Genomic DNA, 22,217 nt, shown 5'->3' on the forward strand with positions numbered 1-22,217 from the left:
AAACTGATATACTTTTTTATTTATCACAGTTTTCCTTAACCAATTATGTTCTTTAATGCAAGGTCGACAGACAAGTTCTATAGTGCACTTCTTTATAGTACAAAGTTCTGCACTGTAAATGGAATAGGAACTCAACCATCAGATACAGAGAGCGAGCGGCTGGTTTCATATGGTACCATGCATACATCTGTATGCTAATTTAAGGAGGAGACTCAGGGATTTAGATGGGGAATTATATCAAAGTATATTGAGAACAGTACTGGAGATGTTACTCTGTGATGGTACCAACCCAGAAGCCTCTCTCTCTCTATCTCCCTCATTTCATCTATTAGATGTAAAGTAACTCAAAGAGATGAGTTTCTCAGTTTCAGGACCAGTTTACCCCATATTACAGTGTGAAACCCTGAGGGCTCCAATTACTGTAGTAAAATCTAACAGATTACAGAAGCAGCACTTCCCATTTATCTCTGTTGGTGCAATTCTTACTGGTTGGTAGGTGATCAAATACTTATGTCATGCAATAAAATGCAAACGAATTACTTAATCATACAATGTGATTTTCTGGATTTTTGTTTTAGATTCTGTCTCTCACAGTTGAAGTGTACCTATGATAAAACCTGCAAAATCGGCAGTGTATCAAATACTTGTTCTCCCCACTGTATATACCATTTAGCAGACACTTTTATCCAAAGTGACTTACAGTCATGCATGCATACATTTTACATATTGGTGGTTCCGGGAATCAAACCCACTACCTTGGCGTTACAAGTGCTATGCTCTACGAACTGAGCTACAAATAACCATTTACAAATAAAACAGTCACAGAAAAAATACAATACAATCAAAAAGAAAGCAATAAAAATACAAAAAATACTGAAACATAAAAGTAGAATACTTAGCTAAGGGACTTAAACGTTACCTCCAACTCATCTTCATCCATCCTTCCACTGTACCTCATACCTATCCTCATGAGACCCAGCAATTCATTTTTGTCCTCTCTAATGGAAATGTGTTTTTGGGTCCGTATATCTAAGGCCATACATGCCACTGTGTTAGGTCCTGTTGTACCTTTGAGAGGACATTCTGAGCTTTTCAATGATATCACGTGTGGGGGTGACACTGATAATTGTTTTCTTTCTGGTTCTGTAAAATGGCTACCATCACAATTCCCATCACAATTAGCGTGTGTAATTCTGTAATTATAATTTATGTGAGTTTGATATTCAAATAGCTTCTAATAGGTTATATCTCAGGAATAGTTTGGTGAGTTTTCAGAGCAGCGTAATAATGTTTTCACATTCAATAAGCTAAATAAGAGCTTATTAATACATTTCCTCTGTAGTGGACATCAGAATGCGCTAACTATGTTTTTTACCTACTGTAATGTAAGCATTGTCATATTTACTATCAACCGAGTGCTAATGGCCAGTGCACATTCAGTAACAAATAAATACCATTTTGTTTTCTTAGTTTTTTTCACCCCAAACACTTATGTGATGTAAACAATAATAATCTACAACCTTTTTTTTTGCTGGGTCTCAGGAGGCTATGCAACCTTTACTGACAACAACCAACCCTTGCTTTCACAAAAGCTGTCATCGGCAAATACATCCCTGTACAGAAATATTCTAGAATTCTATTCTTTGCCACATGTTCTAAAATCGACATTATATATTATATCCCACATGTACCACCCGTTATGATAACCACACATTGTCAACAAGCCCGGTAGTCTATTCCCTATGGCAGAGTCTCTGACAGTATTCATTAGCACTGAGTGAGTGAATGGTTATGATTACTGTTTGGTGTGTGTGTGTGTGTGTGTGTGTGTGTGTGTGTGTGTGTGTGTGTGTGTGTGTGTGTGTGTGTGTGTGTGTGTGTGTGTGTGTTTGTTTGTTTGTTTGTGTGCATTGTGCGTGCGGTTATGATTACCATGTGGTGGCAGGGGAGAGAATGTACTGTTACAATATAGTTGCATTAGAACCCTGCCAGTAATACAACATGAATGTAATTCTTTACTGCCATTTCATTCACATCCTTAACAAAAGCCATTCAGATAGATTTGTAATGCCTTGAACTATTAAACGGTTGAATATAGAAGGACTTGAGAAGCGTGACAGATTGATGTATGATGTAATGGGGAATGTATTGATTGTCTGTATAGTTTTGGAAGGCCGGGTATATGCAATGTGTCATTTGGTGACACAGACATGGAGAAATTCCATTCAAAGATGAATTGTTTTGCACCATAAATGTCCGTTGACAACTTTACCCCCACAAGAGAGGTCAAGGGTCATGAGAGCCCCATCAACACCATCTGCAGCAATTCACAACACATCTTCACTGCTTCCAGGAATGACAATATTATACCACACACACACACTAGTGATACGCGGGTTGACTCATAACCTGCAGTCTCCGTGGTTATATCTGTGTGGATTAAAGGTGGGTTGGTGGCGGGCATGTTAAATAAAGAGAAAACAATGCATTAAAAATCCATAAATGTATCAGTCTTGTGCAATTGATATCTATAGGCTACATTGAGGTTTTTCTTTCAAAATGTGTACCTGCCATTAGTGCGTAAGCCTAAGCTTTAGGGCCTAACTGTACGTGTGCCAAATACACGCCAATCTGCAATTTCTTTTGGGAACTTGGGCAGAATAAGTTCACATTGATCCACTAAAGCAAAAAGGACAATGTCGGAGTTGAATTCAATAAGAGAAAAAGCTACGAAATGGAGAGTTGAAAATAAAGCGAAGGGAGGGCCAGAACAGTCATGTTTGTGAATGATTTTGTGAAGTGGTAAAAGAGGATGCTAGCAGTGCCTATGTTATGTGTGATGATTGCGAGGCGCTATACAAATTAGAGAGTCACAAGACTGGGACTTCAAATATGGCACGTGAAGGGAACTGTAACCTACTGTTCAGATGGGTTAAATGGAATAGTAACCTAACTGAAATCTGGACACTGACTGTAGGTCTATAAACTTTTGTCATAGCCTAATATAATATGAACTATTATTAATTAAGCACTTCTTGCAATAAAATGATACACCACATGTACATTTTGACTCAGGAACAGGAGTGGAGAATCCTACTCGCCAATATTCAATCATTAATGAACAAACTTGACGAACTCAGAGCGAGGATCTCCTTCCAGAGGGACATCAGATCCGGCAACATACTCTGTTTTTCAGAGACTTGGCTTTCCTTCGACACCCAGATGGATTATATACTCTTCAGAGGGTGATATGTGCAGGCGAACGCACCATTGGGTGCACACTGCCTTCCCTACATGACACCTACAACACCAGGTGTCGCAAGAAGGCCAATAAGATCACCAGGGACTCCAGCCACTCTAGCTATGCCCTGCTCTCCCCGCATCATGGCAAAAACTGAAAGGCTGGTCATTAGTTTCTACCCTCAGACTATCAGGCTGCTGAATAGCCACCACTAGTCAGCTACTTGCTCCCCCCTCCCCCCGCTACTCCCCCCACATGGACATAAACCACATAAAATGTGCATCCAAGCCGAACTGAAATCTTATCAGAAACATGTTGGGTCATTTTCACTGCTTTTGGTTTCCTTAAAACCGGTCAAACTGATTTCGGTTGGAAATTTAGCATGAACATTTTTGTCATATATCTTTTTTTTAATGCATTTTCTCCCAGTCCCTAGACATAAACACCTCCCTCTGCAACTGGATCCTGGACTTCCTGACGGCCCGCCCTGAGGTGGTAAGGGTAGGTAACAACACATCTGCAACGCTGATCCTCAACACGGGGGCCCCTCAGGGGTGCATGCTCAGTCCCCTCCTGTACTCCCTGTTCCCCCATGACTGCATGGCCAGGCAAGACTCCAACACAATAGTGGTAGGCCTGATCACCGACAACGATGAGACAGCCTATAGGGAGGAGGTCAGAGACCTGGCCGTGTGGTGCCAGGATAACAACCTCTCCCTCAACGTGATCAAGACAAAGGAGATGATTGTGGACCACAGGAAAAGAAGGACCGAGCACACCCACATTCTCATTGACGGGGCTGTAGTGGAGCAGGTTGAGAGCTTCAAGTTCCTTGGTGTCCACATCACCAACAAAACTATCATGGTCCAAACACACCAAGACAGTCGTGAAGAGGGCACAACAAAGCCTATTCCCCCTCAGGAGACTGAAAAGATTTGGCATGGGTCCTCAGATCCTCAAAAAGTTCTACAGCTGCACCATCGAGAGCATCCTGACTGGTTGCATCACTGCCTGGTATGACAACTGCTCGGCCTCCGACCACAAGGCACTATAAATTGTCAAAGACCCCCCCCCCATGTAGGTATAGTCACTTTAACTATACCTACATGTACATATTACCTCAATTACCTCGACTAACCTGTGCCCCCGCACATTTACTCTTTACTGGCACCCCCTGTATATAGCCTCACTACTGTTATTTTTACTGTTATTTTCCTGCTTTTATTGATGACTTATCTATTGTTTACTTAACACATATCTATCTTAAAACTGCATTGTTTGTTAAGGGCTTGTAAGTAAGCATTTCACTGTAAGGTCTACACCTGTTGTATTCGGCGCATGTGACAAATAATATTTGATTTGATTTGATATAGTCGAGTGGTTGCGGATGGGTTATTAGCAATTGCGGGCAGGTGAACAAAAAGCTGACCCGCATATCACTAACACACACACGTTTGCCCATATCCTCATCTTTTCTGGGACACTCTCTGAAAGACAATGGAATCAAACCACTTTCACTCAAAATAAATGATTCACCTCACCAGTGTAATACAATGGGACAAGGAAAGGTGCCAGTGGAAACGCTGCATCTGAATCAAACTACAGCGTTTAGCTAAATAATTGAGTCAAAATTGCACATCATCAAGCAGAATGAGACCAAATTGCACCCCACTGGGTACACACAGGTTGAATCAACGTTGTTTCCATGTCATTTCAATGAATTTACGTTGCACCAACGTGGAATAGATGTTGAATTGACGTCTTTGCCCAGTGGGACATCGTCACACTTAAAAACGCACTCTTTCAAGTGTGGGTGGGTTCCCCTCTACCTCTCCATAACTCTCTTTGTCAAATGTAGGGGTTAAGAAGCCCTCAGCTACAAAATAAGGCCAAATGGAGTGAGTCCACTGACTAAATCAAGGCCACTTCTTTTTCATATTCATAAAGTGTATGATCTAGGATCAAATGTCCATGTAATATATTCATTACGATATTAAAGGCAAAACTGGTCCTAGATCAGCACTCCTACTCTGAAAAGCTTTATGAATACGGACCCAGGGCAGCATTTTACCTCAATGATATGGAGCACACATAACAGACACAGGTTTGTTCTTTTTAAATTTAATTTCACATGTATTATTTGATTCAATATACTGTAATTCAGCCAGTCCCAACATTTCAACTGCTGTCATTCTCAAGGTATACTGGACATTTTACTACAGAAAGATGCAGTAAAATATGCAGCACTGCAACACATCCTCCCATCAGGCAGAGTGTTCAATAATGCAGTAGAGGCTTGTTAGGGCTCAGTCCCACCCCGACCCTCTCAGCAGGTTACCTATGCTATACAACAGCCCTTCAAAGATGAGCACACAGAGGGGTGTGTGTGTGTGTGTGTGTATTGAGGGAAACTCTTGCTGCTCAGCTCTCCACTGCATCCCTGGCCTCCCTCACTCTCACTCTCTTATTCTCTCTCTGTGTCTCTGTGATTACCAACCATTGCCCTGTCTTTAGTTGCCTCACAAAACCTTCCTTCCATCTCTAACCAAATCCTGTCCAAGGACACAGCTAGGCTGTAGAGAGAAACCGAAACAGCCACTGCCTCTGCTTGCCTGTGAGCCCTATAAAAGTCAAGGGCTCACAGGCAAGTAAAGTCAGAGGCAGTGGATGTTTCTGCACAGCTTTAATCTTTAACAGATCCCTTTTAGCATCTCTGAAAGAACGCAGAGGAAGGAAGGAGACGTTTTAGGACCTGAGGCATTGAGAACAGCACTGCCTTCCTGTTTTGTGACTTGTGAATGGGCAGAACACAGAATCTAGCTCAGATTCATCACTCATCTAAAATAGACATGACAATATTTGCATAAAATGTCATCTTGCAAAAATGCACACACACACACACACACACACACCACACACACACACACGAAAGGTGGAGGTGTATGCCTCATGATTAACAACTCATGGTGTGATTGTGGTAACGTACAGGAACTCAAGTCCTTTTGTTCTCCCGATCTGGGATACCTCACCATCAAATATCGACTGCATTACCCCCCAAGATAAATTTATTCAGTCATCATCACATCCATGTATACTCCCCCCAGGCAGACACCGCGACGGCTCTCAAGGAACTACACTGGACTTTGTGCAAACTGGAAACTGCATATCCTGAGGCCACATGGAACGTAACCACATGTAACATTTGCATTAAAATACACATCAAAAGTCCCAATTCAAACTTACACCTCACTTTCTATTTTTCAAGTTATTACATAAAACTGATCAGAATTTCGAAGAATGCCTAAGTCAAGCCAAAAAAACATTCACGGGGTATGGCGTAATATGGAGCCAGCCTATTCCCTATAATGTAAACTCCAACAGAAATAATTTCAAATGTATAACTTCAAATTAAACCAAATTGTTTGCACTCATGACTACTGGTGTCAATGAATGTATTGTTACAAATCAGCTTGCAAGATTGCTAGCCAACTAGCCTGCTAACGTTAGCCCTACTAGCCAGCTAACGTTAGCCCTACCAGCCAGCTAATGTTACGTTAGCACTGCGAAGTCAGCCAGTTGCTATCAACACCTAGCTTACAGCTACATTAAAGTAAACCCGTTTTGGAAATACATAACAGCATCTAATCAGTTATCAAATAATGTTACCGGTATATGCAGTTATCTTAGCCAGTAAGCCAGACAGCTAAAGTTGGTTATTTTAGCCTGCTAGCTAGCCTCACCAGCTAACTAGCCTAGCTAGCCAACCACCACGGTTGACATAGCTAAGTAGTACGCCATAGAACTAGTCTAGCACAGGCAGGAACCCACACAACACAACAAAAAACGCCAACCAGATATAAAGCTGAGAGAGTGGAGACTTACCGATTGACGGCTGAGAAAAACTGAGTTTAAATGTATTTGGCTAAGGTGTATGTAAACATCCGACTTCGACTGTACCTACTCATTCAAGGGGTTTTCTTTATATTAACTATTTTCTACATTGTAGAATAATAGTGAAGACATCAAAACAATGAAATAACACATATGGAATCATGTAGTAGCATCTTCAAAGTAGCCACCCTTTGCCTTGATGACAGCTTTGCACACTCTTGGCATTCTCTCAACCAACTTCATGAGGTAGTCACCAGGAACATATTTCAATTAACGGGTGTGCCTTCTTTAAAGTTAATTTGTGGAATTTCTTTCCCTCTTAATGCGCAACCAATCGGTTGTGTTGAGACAATGTATCCAGAAGATAGCCCTGTTTGGTAAAATACCAAGTCCATATTATGGCAAGAACAGCTCAAATAAGCAAAGAGAAACGACAGTCCATCATTACTTTAAGACATGAAGGTCAGTCAATACGGAAAATTTCAAGAACTTCGAAAGTTTCTTCAAGTGCAGTCGCAAAAACCATCAAGCGCTATGATGAAACTGGCTCTCATGAGGACCGCCACAGGAATGGTAGGCCCAGAGTTGCCTCTGCTGCAGAGGATAAGTTTATTAGAGCGACCAGCCTCAGAAATTGCAGCCCAAATAAATGCTTCACAGAGATCAAGTAACAGACACATCTCAACATGAACTGTTCAGAGGGGACTGTGTGAATCTGGCCTTCATGGTCGAATTGCTGCAAAGAAACCACTACTAAAGGACACCAATAATAAGAAGAGACCTGCTTGGGCCAAGAAACACGAGCTATGGACATTAGACCGGTGGAAATGTGTCCTTTGGTCTGGAGTTGAAATTTCAGATATTTGGTTCCAACCGCCAAGTCTTTGTGAGACATGGTGTGGGTGAACGGATGATCTCCGCATATGTAGTTCCCACCGTAAAGCATGGAGGAGGAGGCGTTATGGTGTGGGGGTGCTTTGCTGGTGACACTGTCTGTGATATATTTAGAATTCAAGGCACACTTAACCAGCATGGCTACCACAGCATTCTACAGCGATACGCCATCCCATCTGGTTTGGGCTTAGTGGGACTATCATTTGTTTTTCAACAGGACAATGACCCAACACACCTCCAGGCTGTGTAAGGGCTATTTTACCAAGAATGAGAGTGATGGAGTGCTGCATCAGATGACCTGGCCTTCACAATCCCCCGACCTCAACCCAATTGAGATTGTTTGGGATGAGTCAGACCGCAGAGTGAAGGAAAGTGCTCAGCATATGTGGGAACTCCTTCAAGACTGTTGGAAAAGCATTTCAGGTGAAGCTGGTTGAGAGAATGCCAAGAGTGTGCAAAGCTGTCATAAGGGCAAAGGGTGACTATTTGAACAATCTTAAATATAAAATATATTTTGATTTGTTTAACACTTTTTTGTTTACTACATGATTCCATGTGTTATTTCATAGTTTTGATGTCTTCACTATTATTCACAATGTAAAAAATAGTAAAAATAAAGAAAACCCCTTGAATGGGTATGTACAGTTGAAGTCGGAAGTTTACATACAACTTAGCCAAATACATTTAAACTCAGTTTTTCACAATTCCTGACATTTAATCCTAGTAATAATTCCCTGTCTTAGGTCAGTTAGGATCACCACTTTATTTTAAGAATGTGAAATGTCAGAATAATAGTAGAGAGAATGATTTATTTCAGCTTTTATTTCTTTCATCACATTCCCATTGGGTCAGAAGTTTACATACACTCAATTAGTATTTGGTAGCATTGCCTTTAAATTGTTTAACTTGGGTCAAACGTTTCGGGTAGCCTTCCACAAGCTTCCCACAATAAGTTGGGTGAATTTTGGCCCATTCCTCCTGATAGAGCTGGTGTAACTGAATCAGGTTTGTAGGCCTCCTCGCTCGCACACGCTTTTCAGTTCTGCCTACATATTTTCTATAGGATTGAGGTCAGGGCTTTGTGATGGACACTCCATTACCTTGACTTTGTTGTCCTTAAGCCATTTTGCCACAACATTGGAAGTATGCTTGGGGTCATTGTCCATTTGGAAGACCCCCATTTGCGACCAAGCTTTAACTTCCTGACTGATGTCTTGAGATGTTGCTTCAATATATCCACATAATTTTCCTTCCTCATTATGCCATCTATTTTGTGAAGTGCACCAGTCACTCCTGCAGCAAAGCACCCCCACAGCATGATGCTGCCACCCCGTGCTTCACGGTTGGGATGGTGTTCTTCGGCTTGCAAGCAACCCCCTTTTTCCTCCAAACATAATGATGGTCATTATGGCCAAACAGTTCTATTTTTGTTTCATCAGACCAGAGGACATTTCTCCAAAAAGTATGATCTTTGTCCCCATGTGCATTTGCAAACCATAGTCTGGCATTTTTATGGCGGTTTTGGAGCAGTGGCTTCTTCCTTGCTGAGCGGCCTTTCAGGTTATGTCGATATAGGACTTGTTTTACTGTGGATATAGATACTTTTGTACCTGTTTCCTCCAGCATCTTCACAAGGTCCTTTGCTGCTGTTCTGGGATTGATTTGCACTTTTCGCACCAAAGTACGTTCATCTCTAGGAGACAGAACGCATCTCCTTCCTGAGTGGTATGACGGCTGTGTGGTCCCATGGTGTTTATACTTACATACTATTGTTTGTACAGATGAACGTGGTACCTTCAGGCGTTTGGAATTTGCTCCCAAGGATGAACCATACTTTTTTTTCCTGAGGTCTTGTCTGATTTCTTTTGATTTTCCCATGATGTCAAGCAAAGAGGCATTGAGTTTGAAGGTAGGCCTTGAAATACATCTACAGGTACACCTCCAATTGACTCAAATGATGTAAATTAGCCTATCAGAAGCTTCTAAAGCCATGACATCATTTTCTGGAATTTTCCAAGCAATTTAAAGGCACAGTCAACTTAGTGTATGTAAACTTCTGACCCACTGGAATTGTGATACGGTGATTTATAAGTGAAATAATCTGTCTGTAAACAATTGTTGGAAAAATTACTTGTGTCATGCACAAAGTAGATGTCCTAACCGACTTGCCAAAACTATAGTTTGCTAACAATAAATGTGTGGAGTGGTTGAAAAACAAGTTTTAATGACTCCAACCTAAATGTATGTAAACTTCCGACTTCAACTGTGTGTCCAAACCTTTGACTGGTAGTGTATGTGTGTGTGTTTGGCTGTGTGGGTGTGTGCATGAGTGAGTGCATGTGTGCTAAGGTGCGGAGAATCAAAGCAATTGGTCAGTCCAGTGTTCAGCAGTCTGATGGCTTGTAGATAGAAAATGTCTCTAAGCCTGTTGTTTTATCAGACCTCATGCTCTGATACCATCTGCCTGATGGTAAGGGAGATAACAGCTTTTGGCTGGGGTGTGTGGGGACCTTGATGCAGCCTGGGGTGTGTGGGGTCCTTGATGCAGTGTGTTGGGTCCTTGATGCAGCCTTCCTCAGGCACTGTTTTGAGTAGATGTCCTGGATGGGTGGGAGCACGGTCCCAGTGATGTACTGGGCCATCTTTACCAACTGCTGGAGGGCCTTGCGGTCATGGACGAAGCAATTCCCGTACCAGGCCGTGATGCAACCGATCAGGACGCTCTTGATGGTGCAGCAGTAGTATTTGGAGGGGACCCGGGGCAGCATGCCAAATGTATTCATGCACCTTAGGCAGCTCAGAGTCTCATTCCGATCCTGCCTTCCGCTGGTTATACTAAACCATCGAAGTCCTCCAGGGTGAAATGAACCCCACATACAGTAGAAGTGTGCACAGTTCCCATTCTCCAATCCGTTCGCTTCACCCGGACAAACCGGTCCCACTTCAAAACTAGCTTCTTGTTTTTGGGCGACAAATGAGTCGTAACCCCATCCTTGTGGGTATTACTGCACTATGTGGGTATTACTACACTAGCTACAAATGACGGAAAACTACTACAACACTCACATGCTCGCTCGACTGCCACTACCAAATGCACACGAGAAGGAGATGCAGTTTTTGGCATGAATTTATATGGTTTCTTCTTCGTGGATGTACATAGTAGCTCACCAGCGCCAACACTTGGTTTGGAATGTAATTACATTCTAGAATGGCTAGTACCTAACGTTAGCCAGTTGGAACTAGCTAGGTAGCACCGGTTCTCCATATGATGTTTGCGAAATAGTGCATTGTGGGTAGTTCCGAAGGTATCCAGAAATAAGTTAATAAATATGTAAAAACGGTCAAACATAACTATGTTTGTATTTATAGGTAACCAAATTGAGACTACAACTAAGTTACTAAGTCTTTGACCACACTGTGTTGTTACTTTGGTGAGTAGAAACTCATGCTTCCTACCCTTTAATAAAGGAAATCTGAGGAAAATGCTACCGAAATTCTATCAACACATCTCCTGTACTACTTGTGCATCAAGCACTCTTGACCATCGCTACTCTCCCTTCCGGGACGGCTACGAGGCCCTCCCCCGCCCTCCCTTCGGCAAATCAGATCACGGCTCCATTTTGCTCCTCCCCTCTTATAGGTAGAAACTTAAACATCAATTATCCGTGGTTAGGACTGTTCAGTTCAACGTTGGCCTGACCAATCGGAATCTATGCTTCAAGATTGTTTTGATCATGTGGACTGGGAAATGTTCCGGGTTGCCTCTGAGAATAGTATTGACGTATACACTGACTCGATGACTGAGTTCATCAGGAGGTGCATAGAGGATTTTGTTTCCACTGTGACGATTAGAACTTATCTAAACCTAAAATCGTGGACAGATGGCAGCATTCACGCAAAAATGAAAGCGTGAACCACCGTATTTAACCACAGCAAGGTGACTAGGAACATGGAAGTGTACAAACAGACCAATAAGACATGTTAACCTGTGTTAACCCTTGCACGGCTGCCGGCTCAGACAGCATCCCAAGCCACGTCCTCAGAGCACGCGCAGACCAGCTGGCTGGAGTGTTTATGGACATATTTAATATCTCCCTATCCCAGTCTGTTGTCCCGACTTGCTTTAAGATGTCCACCATTGTTCCTGTACCCAAGAACATGAAGGTAACTGAACTAAATTACTATCACCCCGTAGCAATCACTTCTGTCATCAGGAAGTGCTTTGAGAAGCTAGTTAAGGATCATATCACCACCACCTTACCCGACACCCTAGAACCACTAATTTGCATACCCAGATCCATAGATGACGCTATCGCCATCGCACTGCACACTGCCCTATCCCATCTGGGCAAGAGGAATATCTATGTAAGAATGCTGTTCATCGACTACAGCTCAGCCTTCAACACCATAGTGCCCTCCAAGCTCATCACTAAGCTCGGGCCCTGTGTCTGAACCCCACTCTGTGCAACTGGGTCCTGGACTTCCTGACGGGAGACTTCAGGGGGTGAAGGTAGGCAACAGCACGTCCGCCACGCTGAAACTCAACACGGGGGCCCCTCAGCCCCTCCTGTACTCCCTGTTCACCCATGACAACTCAATCATCAAGTTTGCTGACAACACAACAGTGGTAGGCCTGATTACTAGCAATGACGAGACAGCCTACAGGGAGGAGGTGAGGGCCCTGTCGGAGTGTGCCAGGAAAATAACCTCTCCCTCAACGTCAACAAAACGAAGGAGCTGATCGTGGACTTCAGGAGACAGCAGAGAGAGCACGCCCCATCCACATTGACGGGGCCCCAGTGGAGAAGGTGAAAAGTTTCAAATTCCTCGGCGTTCACATCACTGACAACCTGAAATGGTCCATTCACACAGACAGTGTGGTGAAGAAGGCGCAACAGCACCTCATCAACCTCAGGAGGCTGAAGAAAAATCCCTCACAAACTTCTACAGATGCTTTATTGAGAGCATCCTGTCGGGCTGTATCACCGCCTGGTATTGCAATTCCACCGACCGCAACCGCAGGGCTCTCCAGAGGGTGGTGGTGCGGTCAGCCTAATGCATCACCGGGGGCACACTGCCTGCCCTCCACGACATCTACAGCACCTGGTGTCACAGGAAAGCCAAGAAAATCATCAAGGACCTCAGTCACTCGAGCCACAGCCTGTCCACCCCACTACCATCTAGAGGCCGGAGACAGTGTAGGTGCATTAAATCTGGGACCGAGAGACTGAAAAACAGCTTCTATCTCCAGGCCATCAGACTGTTAAATAGTCACCACTAGCCGGCCTCCGCCCAGTACCCTGCCCTGAACTTAGTCACTGTTACTAGCCGGCTATCACCCGGTACTCTACCATGCACCTTAGAGACTGCTGCCCTATGTACTGTACATAGTCATTGAACACTGGTCACTTTAATAATGTTTACATACTGTTTTGCCCACTTCATATGTATATACTGTATTTTAGTCAAGGCACATCCTATATAACTACTGCTTTACACACCTTTTCTTAAAAATAAAAATAAAAAAATTCCAGAAAATCACATTGTAGGATTTTTAATGAATTTATTTGCAAATTATGGTGGAAAATAAGTATTTGGTCACCTACAAACAAGCAAGATTTCTGGCTCTCACAGACCTGTAACTTCTTCTTTAAGAGGCTCCTCTGTCCTCCACTCGTTACCTGTATTAATGGCACCTGTTTGAACTTGTTATCAGTATAAAAGACACCTGTTCACAACCTCAAACAGTCACACTCCAAACTCCACTATGGCCAAGACCAAAGAGCTGTCAAAGGACACCAGAAACAGAATTGTAGACCTGCACCAGGCTGGGAAGACTGAATCTGCAATAGGTAAGCAGCTTGGTTTGAAGAAATCAACTGTGGGAGCAATTATTAGGAAATGGAAGACATACAAGACCACTGATAATCTCCCTCGATCTGGGGCTCCATGCAAGATCTCACCCCGTGGGGTCAAAATGATCACAAGAATGGTGAGCAAAAATCCCAGAACCACACGGGGGGACCTAGTGAATGACCTGCAGAGAGCTGGGACCAAAGTAACAAAGCCTCATCATCAGTAACACACTACGCCGCCAGGGACTCAAATCCTGCAGTGCAAGACGTGTCCCCCTGCTTAAGCCAGTACATGTCCAGGCCCGTCTGAAGTTTGCTAAAGTGCATTTGGATGATCCAGAAGAGGATTGGGAGAATGTCATATGGTCAGATGAAACCAAAATATAACTTTTTGGTATAAACTCAACTCGTCGTGTTTGGAGGACAAAGAATGTTGAGTTGCATCCAAAGAACACCATACCTACTGTGAAGCATGGGGGTGGAAACATCATGCTTTGGGGCTGTTTTTCTGCAAAGGGACCAGGACGACTGATCCGTGTAAAGGAAAGAATGAATGGAGCCATGTATCGTGAGATTTTGAGTGAAAACCTCCTTCCATCAGCAAGGGCATTGAAGATGAAACGTGGCTGGGTCTTTCAGCATGACAATGATCACAAACACACCACCCGGGCAACGAAGGAGTGGCTTCGTAAGAAGCATTTCAAGGTCCTGTGGAGTGGCCTAGCCAGTCTCCAGATCTCAACCCCATAGAAAATCTTTTGAGGGAGTTGAAAGTCCGTGTTGCCCAGCGACAGCCCCAAAACATCACTGCTCTAGAGGAGATCTGCATGGAGGAATGGGCCAAAATACCAGCAACAGTGTGTGAAAACCTTGTGAAGACTTACAGAAAACGTTTGACTTGTGTCATTGCCAACAAAGGGTATATAACAAAGTATTGAGAAACTTTTGTTATTGACCAAATACTTATTTTCCACCATAATTTGCAAATAAATTCATAAAAAATCCTACAATGTGATTTTCTGGATTTTTTTTATCATTTTGTCTGTCATAGTTGACGTGTACCAATGATGAAAATTACAGGCCTCTCTCATCTTTTTAAGTGGGAGAACTTGCACAATTGGTGGCTGACTAAATACTTTTTTTCCCCACTGTATTTGATACACTGCCGATTTTGCAGGTTTTCCTACTTACAAAGCATGTAGAGGTCTGTCATTTTTATCATAGGTACACTTCAACTGTGAGAGACGGAATCTAAAACAAAAATCCAGAAAATCACATTGTATGATTTTTCAGTAATTAATTTGCATTTTATTGCATGACATAAGTATTTGATCACCTACCAACCAGTAAGAATTCTGGCTCTCACAGACCTGTTCATTTTTCTTTAAGAAGCCCTCCTGTTCTCCACTCATTACCTGTATTAACTGAACCTGTTTGAACTCGTTACCTGTATAAAAGACACCTGTCCACACACTCAATCAAACAGACTCCAACCTCTCCACAATGGCCAAGACCAGAGAGCTGTGTAAGGATATCAGGGATAAAATTGTAGACCTGCACAAGGCTGGGATGGGCTACAGGACAATAGGCAAGCAGCTTGGTGAGAAGGCAACAACTGTTGGCGCAATTATTAGAAAATGGAAGAAGTTCAAGATGACGGTCAATCAACCTCGGTCTGGGGCTCCATGCAAGATCTCACCTCGTGGGGCATCAATGATCATGAGGAAGGTGAGGGATCAGCCCAGAACTACACGGCAGGACCTGGTCAATGACCTGAAGAGAGCTGGGACCACAGTCTCAAAGACAACCATTAGTAACACACTACGCCGCCATGGATTAAAATCCTGCAGCGCACGCAAGGTCCCCATGCTCAAGCCAGCGCATGTCCAGGCCCGTCTGAAGTTTGCCAATGACCATCTGGATGATCCAGAGGAGGAATGGGATAAGGTCATGTGGTCTGATGAGACAAAAATATAGCTTTTTGGTCTAAACTCCACTCGCCGTGTTTGGAGGAAGAAGGATGAGTACAACCCCAAGAACACCATCCCAACCGTGAAGCATGGAGGTGGAAACATCATTCTTTGGGGATGCTTTTCTGCAAAGGGGACAGGACGACTGCACCGTATTGAGGGGAGGATGGATGGGGCCATGTATCGCGAGATCTTGGCCAACAACCTCCTTCCCTCAGTAAGAGCATTGAAGATGGGTCGTTGCTGGGTCTTCCAGCATGACAACGACCCCAAACACACAGCCAGAGCAACTAAGGAGTGGCTCCGTAAGAAGCCTCTCAAGGTCCTGGAGTGGTCTAGCCAGTCTCCAGACCTGAACCCAATAGAAAATCTTTGGAGGGAGCTGAAAGTCCGTATTGCCCAGCGACAGCCCCGAAACCTGAAGGATCTGGAGAAGGTCTGTATGGAGGAGTGGGCCAAAATCCCTGCTGCAGTGTGTGCAAACCTGGTCAAGACCTACAGGAAACGTATGATCTCTGAAAATTACAAACAAAGGTTTCTGTACCAAATATTAAGTTCTGCTTTTCTGATGTATCAAATACTTATGTCATGCAATAAAATGCAAATTAATAACTTAAAAATCATACAATGTGATTTTCTGGATTTTTGTTTTAGATTCCGTCTCTCACAGTTGAAGTGTACCTATGATAAAAATTACAGACCTCTACATGCTTTGTAAGTAGGAAAACCTGCAAAATCGGCAGTGTATCAAATACTTGTTCTCCCCACTGTAAGTATTTGATACATCAGAAAAGCAGAACTTAATATTTGGTACAGAAATCTTTGTTTGCAATTACAGAGATCATACGTTTCCTGTAGGTCTTGACCAGGTTTGCACACACTGCAGCAGGGATTTTGGCCCACTCCTCCATACAGACCTTCTCCAGATCCTTCAGATTTCGGGGCTGTCGCTGGGCAATACAGACTTTCAGCTCCCTCCAAAGATTTTCTATTGGGTTCAGGTCTGGAGACTGGCTAGGACCTTGAGATGCTTCTTATGGAGCCACTCCTTAGTTGCCCTGGCTGTGTGTTTGGGGTCGTTGTCATGCTGGAAGACCCAGCCACGACCCATCTTCAATGCTCTTACTGAGGGAAGGAGGTTGTTGGCCAAGATCTCGCGATACATGGCCCCATCCATCCTCCCCTCAATACGGTGCAGTCATCCTGTCCCCTTTGCAGAAAAGCATCCCCAAAGAATGATGTTTCCACCTCCATGCTTCACGGTTGGGATGGTGTTCTTGGGGTTGTACTCATCCTTCTTATTCCTCCAAACATGGCGAGTGGAGTTTAGACCAAAAAGCTCTATTTTTGTCTCATCAGACCACATGACCTTCTCCCATTCCTCCTCTGGATCATCCAGATGGTCATTGGCAAACTTCAGACGGGCCTGGACATGCGCTGGCTTGAGCAGGGGGACCTTGCGTGCGCTGCAGGATTTTAATCCATGACGGCGTAGTGCAGGGGTGTCAAACTCATTTTAGCTCAGGGGCCACATGGAGGAAAATCTATTCCCAAGTGGGCCGGACCGGAAAAATCATGGTATATATAACTTAAAAACAACAACTTCAGATTGTTTTCTTTGTTTTAATACTATCAACATAAAACATAAAGCTGGAGCCTAAGGACAGTGTGTCCAAAATAGTACAAGCACAACATCACTATTAATCATAAAACACCTGAAGTTTATTTGAAAATTCTAAAGAAAAAGAACACACAAACACACAATGCCTCAGTGATTCACATAACTGTTTCACAGATCACAGAACTATATCAGGGTGTCATTTCTCAGGCAGAAATGTAGATACAAATAATGAAATCCTGTTCCCCAAACAAGTGCAAGAACCACAGAGTCAAGAATAGGTTAAATATACAAATAAAATAAAATCAATTAAAAACAATAGCACATCAACATAAAAACATATAAACATAAAGCTGGAGCCTGAGGACAGTGTGTCCAAAAGCACAACATCACTATTAATCATAAAACACCTCAAGTTATTTGAAATTCTGAGGACAAACAACACACAAACACACAATGCCTCAGTGATTCACAGAAGTATATCACAGATCACAGAACTATATCAGGGTGTCTCGTGCAGCACTTTAAGTGGGGTTGCATAGTTTATTTGACTCCTGATACCTGGCATCTTTTAGCTTTCACCAGCGCATCAATATCAGGCGTCACATCCTGAGTGGCAGCCAACTTCAGGATGTGATTCAAGTGCTTGTGTGTGAGCCTTGAGCGCAGCTTTGTTTTATTCATGACGTTATCCATCTTTAATGACTTGCAACACAAAGCCTCCTGGTGCAAAATATAGTGAAAAGTCCAAAAATCACGTCCTCCATTTGCAGATTGCACTTTCGCTCTGAACTTTGTCACAACGCCTGCTTTTTTCCCGATAATTGAGGGCGCACCATCTGTAGCCAGGCTGACAGCGCGGGACCAGTCCACTCCGACCTTGTCCAGTGCGCCGACGAGTGCAGTGAAAATATCAGCTGCTGTCGTTGTATCTGTCATCGGCACCAACTCCACGAACTCCTCGGTGACGGTCAATGTGTCATCAACTCCGCGGATGAAAATGGCCAGTTGTGCAACATCTGTAATGTCCGTGCTTTCATCAATTGCAACCGAAAACGCAATAAATGACTTTACTTTTTGCTTCAACTGGCTGTCCAAATCCACTGAAAGATCGGAAATCCTGTCTGCAACTGTGTTTCTTGTCAGGCTGATATTTGCAAAAGCCTGGTGCTTTTCAGGGCACACAATCTCTGCTGCCTTCATCATGCATGTTTTTACAAATTCACCCTCACTAAATGGTTTTGAAGCCACTGCGATTTCATTAGCAATGAGGTAGCTAGCTTTCACTGCAGCGTCACTGATGTCTCGGCTGTGAGTAAACACAGACTGCTGTTTCTTCAGACCCACCAACAGTTCATTCACCTTCTCTCTTCTCCGCTGTCCTTGAAAGTTGTCATATTTGTCGGCATGAAGACTCACATAGTGGCGACGAAAGTTATATTCTTTCAGCACTGCAACATGCTGTGAACACACCAAACATACAGCTTTCCCATTCAATTCCGTGAATAAATAGAAGGATGACAATTTTTCTTGGAACACTCTACACTCTGCGTCCACTTTTCTCTTTTTTGACAGAGACATATTGGGGCAATGAGGGTGCCAAAGCACATAATGTTAAAAGTAGAAGCCGTAATAAATATCGCGGGCAAAACAAAGTAGCTCATCCGGACTGGCTGCACTTGCTTGACCTATCTGCTCTGCCCCGGAATAAACAGTTTGCTTGCTTAACACAATTGCTATTGCGCCATCCAGTGGACACAATTGGAACAGCAGTTTCTTTTATTGAAAAATTGCAGCTCATTTTTATACTTTACAAAATCATCTCGCGGGCCGGATTAAACCCGTTTGCGGGCCTGATCCGGCCCGCGGGCCGGACGTTTGACACCCCTGGCGTAGTGTGTTACTAATGGTTTTCATTGAGACTGTGGTCCCAGCTCTCTTCAGGTCATTGACCAGGTCCTGCCGTGTAGTTCTGGGCTGATCCCTCACCTTCCTCATGATCATTGATGCCCCACGAGGTGAGATCTTGCATGGAGCCCCAGACCGAGGGGGATTGACCGTCATCTTGAACTTCTTCCATTTTCTAATAATTGCGCCAACAGTTGTTGCCTTCTCACCAAGCTGCTTGCCTATTGTCCTGTAGCCCATCCCAGCCTTGTGCAGGTCTACAATTTTATCCCTGATGTTCTTACACAGCTCTCTAGTCTTGGCCATTGTGGAGAGGTTGGAGTCTGTTTGATTGAGTGTGTGGACAGGTGTCTTTTATACAGGTAACGAGTTCAAACAGGTGCATTTAATACAGGTAATGAGTGGAGAACAGGAGGGCTTCTTCAAGAAAAACTAACAGGTCTGTGAGAGCCGGAATTCTTACTGGTTTGTAGGTGATCAAATACTTATGTCATGCAATAAAATGCAAATGAATTACTTAAAAATCATACAAAGTGATTTTCTGGATTTTTGTTTTAGATTCCGTCTCTCACAGTTGAAGTGTACCTATGATAAAAAATTACAGACCTCTACATGCTTTGTAAGTAGGAAAACCTGCAAAATCGGCAGTGTATCAAATACTTTTTCTCCCAACTCTACATATTTACATTCTGGACTCTGACATTGCTTGTTCTGATATTTCCTAATTTCTTTCTTTTTATTTTTTGGATTTGTGTGTTTTGTTTTGTATTGTTAGATATTACTGCACTGTTGAAGTTAGAAACATAAGCATGTCGCTGCACCTGCAATAACATCTGCAAAATATGTGTACTGTACACGACCAATAAAATGTAATTTGACACACACACACACACTCTGCAAAGTGGACTTAAGTGGACTCTCGAATCACTTATAGACTCACATTCACACATACCGCGCACTGCAGGTGCATCAAAGTGCACGTATTCCTGTAACCTGTACTCTACACTTGAGCATCATTCACCCCCATCAACAACATCATTAGCCAATACGTGGTGACACAGTGCGGCGATCTATTAAAAGGGATTCATCCAGCTAGCTAATGTTTCTGGAGAGCGGCCGAATGGAAAGTGCCACTGTAGCACACAGTGATAATTATATAACAGATAAACAAAGAGCACATACCCGTGTAGATGACATTTTTTTTATCCAAGTGTAACTTTCCTCAATTAAAGAATTGATCCCTAATTTTTTTTAAACGGATGTGAAATAGAACTGTACCCAAATCTTTGAAAACAAAAAAAATTAAATAGCATGGACGCAGTTGAAGAACTGCATTCCAATGCTGCGATACTGACATCTCAGCTGTAACTCCCTATCCTGTATTATTCAGCCATAGCCTACCTTGTTCGAATGCAGATATAGCAGTCCCACCCAAAACCCCTCCACTGTCAGTGAGTCTCCCCTATCCATTAGCCTACATGTATACACTGAGTATACCAAACATTAGGAACACCTTCCTAATATTGAACAGGCATGGTCGAAAGCGTTCCACAGCGATGCTGGCCCATGTTGACGCCAGTGCTTCCCCCAGTTGTGTCAAGTTAGCTGGATGTCCTTTGGGTGGTGGACCGTTCTTGATACATATGGGAAACCGTTGAGCGTGTAAAAACCCAATAGCATTGTAGTTCATGACACAAACCGGTGCGCCTGGCACCTAGTACCAAACTCTGTTCAAAGGCACTTACATATTTTGTCTTGACCATTCACCCTCTGAATGGCACACATACACAATCCATGTCTCAATTGTCTCATGGCTTAAAAATCCTTATTTAACCTGTCTCCTCCCCTTCATCTACACTGATGGAAGTAGATTTAACAAGTGACATCAATAAGGGATCATATCTTTCACCTGGATTCACCTGGCCAGTCTATGTCATGGAAAGAGCAGGTGTTCTTAATGTTTTGTATACTCAGTGTATATCTACGATCCATAGACTATCTGTCCTCACCATAACACGCGGCCTGTCAGGACTCAACAGCAGTTGAAGACTACTTGCTGAGTGATGTGTGTTTTCAAATGTATAACTGATGGTATGTTGTTTAAAGGCGTTGCCAAACATCACGGCATACAACAGACACGAAAAGCCTTGGGATATTCCTACAAGTGGACGTCCACAACTGACCACTGCAGTTAAGAATAGCACAGCTTTGGAACAATTCTGTAAGAACTTAGAATTTAAGATCAAAGGCTCCCGGTCCACTCGGGGTTAACAACTCACCTGCATGAGACGGTGATCTCTACTTTAGTAGCGGGGATGTTCCCGGTGATCGGGTCGAACTCATAAACCGAGGCCATGTCCTCCAGCTTGTCCATAACGTCACCCTCCATGGGCGCAAGCCCGAGGGCGAGCGCGGTGGGCGACTCGGGGGCGATCCGTGACTCGCACAGCCTGGCCCCAGTCGAGCGCGTGTTGGGTGGTGATTGTGTCGTGTCCCCCCTCCCGGTGGGTCGCGAGGACAGGTCGGAGATCAGATCACACGGCAACCCCCCGCGATGAGACCGGGAGAGCCAGCCAGCCAGAGAGAGAGAGAGAGGGAGAGGTATTCAGGGAAACCGGACACCAACAGCCGTTCTCTGAAGAAGTGCACTTGGCGAACTGTCCATAGAAAGTGCAGTTTTGGCTGGGGAGACCATGGAAGCGACCTGCCGCACTACCGCGCTAGCTACAGCTGCTGCCGCACTGCTGACAGGCAGCGCATCGTAGGGGAGTAGCCTGGTGTTCTGCTCTCTGCGCGTCAAGAGGAGCTCTACTCCAACGGCTGGCTGATGAGCTCAGACT

General features: G+C 43.7%; 1 protein-coding gene across 3 annotated transcripts in view; it reads right to left on the reverse strand.

Annotated features, from left to right (window-relative positions):
* LOC311133774 (copine-5) overlaps positions 1–21,841 on the reverse strand; it is a gene marked incomplete at both ends in the record, with an annotated part of 271,494 nt that extends 249,653 nt beyond the window's left edge. For 2 of the 3 annotated variants that reach the window (XM_084167329.1, XM_084167330.1), the window contains one exon: positions 21,657–21,766. In XM_084167329.1, coding sequence (XP_084023455.1) covers positions 21,657–21,766 — 110 coding nt within the window. Of the gene's footprint in view, positions 1–21,656 lie in introns of all 3 variants that reach the window. The other variant, XM_084167331.1, reaches the window with a different exon arrangement.
* Between the last annotated feature and the right edge of the window lie 376 nt (positions 21,842–22,217).

This window comes from Coregonus lavaretus (assembly GCF_964263955.1).
Source record: "Coregonus lavaretus genome assembly, chromosome: 8".
Lineage (NCBI taxonomy): Eukaryota > Metazoa > Chordata > Actinopteri > Salmoniformes > Salmonidae > Coregonus > Coregonus lavaretus.